Source organism: Populus euphratica, unplaced genomic scaffold (assembly GCF_000495115.2).
Source record: "Populus euphratica unplaced genomic scaffold, PopEup_1.0 scaffold2803.1, whole genome shotgun sequence".
In the NCBI taxonomy this organism is placed as follows: domain Eukaryota; kingdom Viridiplantae; phylum Streptophyta; class Magnoliopsida; order Malpighiales; family Salicaceae; genus Populus; species Populus euphratica.
Window position 1 is genome coordinate 4,853 of NW_011502646.1, and position 4,397 is coordinate 9,249.

At 35.6% G+C, this 4,397-nt stretch overlaps 1 protein-coding gene and 1 long non-coding RNA gene across 2 annotated transcripts; both read right to left on the reverse strand.

Annotated features, from left to right (window-relative positions):
* Nucleotides 1-2: 2 nt before the first annotated feature.
* Nucleotides 3-1,979, reverse strand: LOC105119357 (putative disease resistance protein RGA3; the record flags this gene model as incomplete). The annotated part of the gene is made up of 1 exon (XM_011017484.1): nt 3-1,979. A coding segment is annotated over exon 1 (1,353 nt), but the record flags the coding sequence as incomplete, so codon positions are not given.
* A 1,129-nt stretch (nt 1,980-3,108) lies between these two features.
* LOC105119356 (uncharacterized) lies at nt 3,109-3,953 on the reverse strand. Its single transcript, XR_841124.1, has 2 exons — nt 3,892-3,953; nt 3,109-3,673 (listed from the first exon to the last, which is right to left on the reverse strand). It is a non-coding gene; the product is annotated as an uncharacterized LOC105119356 (long non-coding RNA).
* Between the last annotated feature and the right edge of the window lie 444 nt (nt 3,954-4,397).

A 4,397-nucleotide genomic window follows, 5' to 3' on the forward strand; every position in this document is an offset into this window, starting at 1 on the left:
AAACCTTGTGCCATCCACAGTTTGATCAAAGTATCCCTCTCAAATCTGAAGTCTTTTGGAAAGACTGCACAATATGAGAAACACCGTCTCATATCAGAGGGTAGGTCATCGTAGCTCAACCATAAAGGAGCCAAAATTTTGCTTTCAGCTTCTTCAATCTCCCAGACATGGCTGTTCAAGACACTTTCCCACTCTGCTCTGCTTCTTTTGAAGCGCAAAAGACTTCCTAGAGTCTTTGCAGCAAGAGGCAAGCCTTTACACTTTGCTGCAATTTGTCTACCAATATCTTCTAAATTATCATACTCTCTACTGGTCTTTTCAAAACATGCGAACTGACTGAACAGTGACCAACATTCCTCCGTAGAGAGAATTCCTAGTTCTAAAATGTCAATGGGTGAGGAGCCCATGCTACTCGCGACATTCTTCTTTCGTGTGGTCACCAAAATCCCACTTCCAGGCAAACCACACTTGAGGGAGTCTTTCAGTTGCTCCCACTTTGTGGAATCTTCATTCCACACATCATCTAGGACAAGTAAGAATTTCTTTCCCCTAATTGATTCTTGGACATGTTTCAATAAAGTCTGCAATTCGTTTAAATTTGGTGCAGACCCCATGAGATCTTCAAGGATTGCCTTGGCAATCGTTATCTCATTAAAAGGATCTGATACACAAACCCATATTGTCTTATCAAAGTGGGTCGTCACATCATGATCAATATAAACTAGCTTAGCAAGGGTTGTCTTTCCTATCCCTCCCATCCCTACTAGAGAGATTGTACGGAGGGCTGGTCCTTGACTCCTCTCACTCAACAACATTTTCATAACCCTGACTTTATCCATTTCTCTACCTTTAACTTCTTCTACGTCTATAACAGAAGTGGTTTTTCGATGTTCAAGCTGTTTAATTTCCACTTTAGATGACTTGAAGTCGAACTTATTTTTCTCAACCACAATGCCATCTATTCTTTCATTCAGTTCTTTAATCTTAAGAGCAATATCATGACGCAAACGAACTTCTCTAAAACGAAAGCAACTGAAGATCATGAAAGAGCATACCTTCCTTGTATTCTTGCGGGGATGCTCATTTACCTTGCTTTGCGATTTTGCAATTGCAGTGCCCCACTCATCCAGAACATCATCCAAGTCGTAAGATACGTCTTTGAGCTGATCTAACCAATGTTTGACCAACTGATCCTTCAACTGTCTTTCCTCTGCATTGGCAAGCACAGCTTGGATGGCCTGGAAATTGCTGGTAAGCTTTTTAACCTCGTTCTTGACACCAACGACGAGCCTCACTTCCTGAATAATGATTGAGCTCAGCTGCTCCAAGACTACGGAAACAAGAGCATCAGCCATATTCTTCAGAACTAAGGAATGGTTGAGAGAGGTTAAAATGAAATAAAAGGATAATAAATTTGGAAATGTGCAATATAGGGAGTAATTGATTGGTTGAGAAAAGAGGAGAAATAAAAAAAAGGGAGATTATGATTTGATGGTGCTTCATATGATCTATTACTTGATGTATATATAGTGCATTGGAAAAGGCCATGGAATCTTAATTTCATGTACTGAAGCAAAAGAACTTTGCTTTCATGATGGTTTTTGGGATGCTCGTCTTCCCCAAGAAATGCCCTTTATTCTTTCCTTTCGAGTTATCAGTTGAAATATTCCTATATTTACAAGAGCAAGCTAATCATTCTTTTTTTACTTTGGATGGGAATTCTTTTCCCCCTTGTAGTCATTAAAATTGCTTATGGAAGGTATCATGAACAATGGCCAACTTAAACCATTCAATTTATACATTCTTTCGGGACATTGTAGTTCAAGCAAGAATCTGATGCATGTGCAGCAGCCAAGTACGTAAACTAAGAGAAGGGGAACACGGATGGAATCTGATGCAAACGCAAAACTCTCCAGCCTACAGTTTGTTCTATGGTTTCTGAAACAACGTATCACTTACTAGAATTTCTTTCTTTGAATGGGAACTTGTTCCGCCAGCTTTGTTGTAAAACCCTTGGTGTTGATCAAATTCCTCCCATTTTATTATCATTACTTTTATTTGATCTGATTGATCTCTTGCATGACAAAGTTTTGGAGGTGGCATGAATGGGAGGATGAAAAGTTTTTGTAAGGTTTTGCTAGATAACAAATAAAGCAGTGAAGAGAAATCCTAGACCCAGCACACCTCCCAAAAACCTGTAGGTTCCTGATTTTCTTCAATTAAGTAACTTGTTCGATTTAAAGAAAAAAAAATAAACCATAATTCCAGTCTTCACCATTTCTTTCCGCACACAGCGGCCAAAGAGAGAACGGGACTAATACAAATAAAGCAATCAGTTAAATCCAAGAGCCACCAGCATCCTTGAAGCCTGGGGGGCCCTGGCATCCATCAATCAAATTCTTCCATCAAATCCAAGCTGTATCTACTATAAGGAAGGGAGATGAAAGATCCCGCAGTGAATTGCTGATATATATCAATAGTCTATCAAAATCTTATATCCAAAATAATCTTAATGTGGAATTATTATTTTTTTAGAAACAACGACATTATATTTTACTTTTGATGGAAAATTTTAGTTTGATTTGGAAATACTATACTACTAAGAAATTAAAAATGGAGAACTGCAAGTGAATAAATCATAAAGATCGGTAGGTGAACATCATCAAATTATATATTTTTGCCAATCTGGGCATAAATATGTGTAGGTCAATGATATAGTTTACACCCATATAGAAATTGTTAGGGGTTTTTATATATAAAAGGAAGATAGAGATAAAATATTTAGCTAAAACAATTTGATGTAATGAGTAAATATTTAAAAAAAAGTTGGCTTGGACCATCCACATTTGTCAATTAGCTGAAGAAGAAAAACATGAATTCAAATAAAATAATGAAAAATCCCAGAGTTATTAAATAAGATTCATAAATGGTTTTTGTATATTCCCTAGTGAGTTTTGAACCTAGGAATTTGAAATAAAATATTATTCTACCTAAGAAATTAAATTATGTTGAACTCTCTATTCAAGAGGATCAAGGGGTTATTGGATCGTCTAATTCAGGCAAATTTAAGTGGTATCCATCGATAATTTGAGAAAGCCGCCGAGATATTGAGCATGAAGCTACAAAGAAAGCCTCTTTGTATCTTTGAATACAAAGTTTACAGATTTAATGAAAGCTTCTGAATAAGCTTGGCAGAGGAGAAGACAGACTGCGGAGCATCATCACTAGCAACACAAATGGAAACGAGATTTCTTCAGCTGCTGTCACTAGTTTTTAACACCATGTGCATTACAAAAATAATACTCAGCCATGACCGACACAATGAAACGAGAAGGCTATGTGCAAGATACAAACACCTATTATGGTACACACTAAAATACATGCTATGGTGAAATTCGGCACCACGAACTGCATTTTGTGACAGAAGTATCAACATGAAGTCCAGAACCCACTCATAGAAGGAGAAACAGAAGGTTAAGCTTTGAGCTTTGCCTTGTGATTTCAATATGCTGTCATTGTTATTTCTCAAGAGCAAAATTCAAGTGAATAAACTCCTGTTTCATATGCAATCAATCAAACTGCAGGCAGGAACCTTCCTAACTCTAGCCTCCACCATTTTCCTTGTATCAGCAGCAGCAACACCCCATCTATCCACCCCAGCATGAATGAAAGACTAAAAAAGCATAAAGCAAATGTATCATAGTGTGCAAAGATGTACTTGATAAGAAAAACAGGGTAAACAGCATGCTAAACTAGGACACAGAAAACGCTCCCATGCAAGAAAAAAATTATTTTATTGCTCAACACAATTAATCATCAGATCTGTTACACAGATGCTCTATGATTATGATGCATTATTGACAGTACACTGACAGAAAGATTTTCACAAACCTCAGCGGTAGCAAGAAACATTTTAGCTAGTGATTGTTTCATAGAGCTTGATATTCTCTTTGAAATTTTGATTCCAATTTTTGATAACGTATTTGTTGATGTTAGGTTATTTTAAATGATTTAGATTTTCAGTATTAGTGATTCAATAAAATCATGTTAAAACTCGAAATCAATCAAACTTGGTTAAACTTGTAAAATAAACTTATAAAATTAGTTTGATTTTATTAATTTTAATCAAATTTGACTAATTTTAACTGATTTTAAGTTTTAACCTGACATGTTATATACATATTAATTTATAAAATTTTAAGATTTAATTAGTAATTTTAACAACCTAAAATTTATAAAATTATAAAATTAAATCGGTTTTAAATCGGGTTAAAACTCGAAATCGATCAAACTCACTCGGTCAAAATTATAAAATTAATCTGATTTTATTGATAAAATTAATCGGTCAAACTCACTCGGTCAATAAAATCGGGTTAAAACTCGAAATCGATCAAACT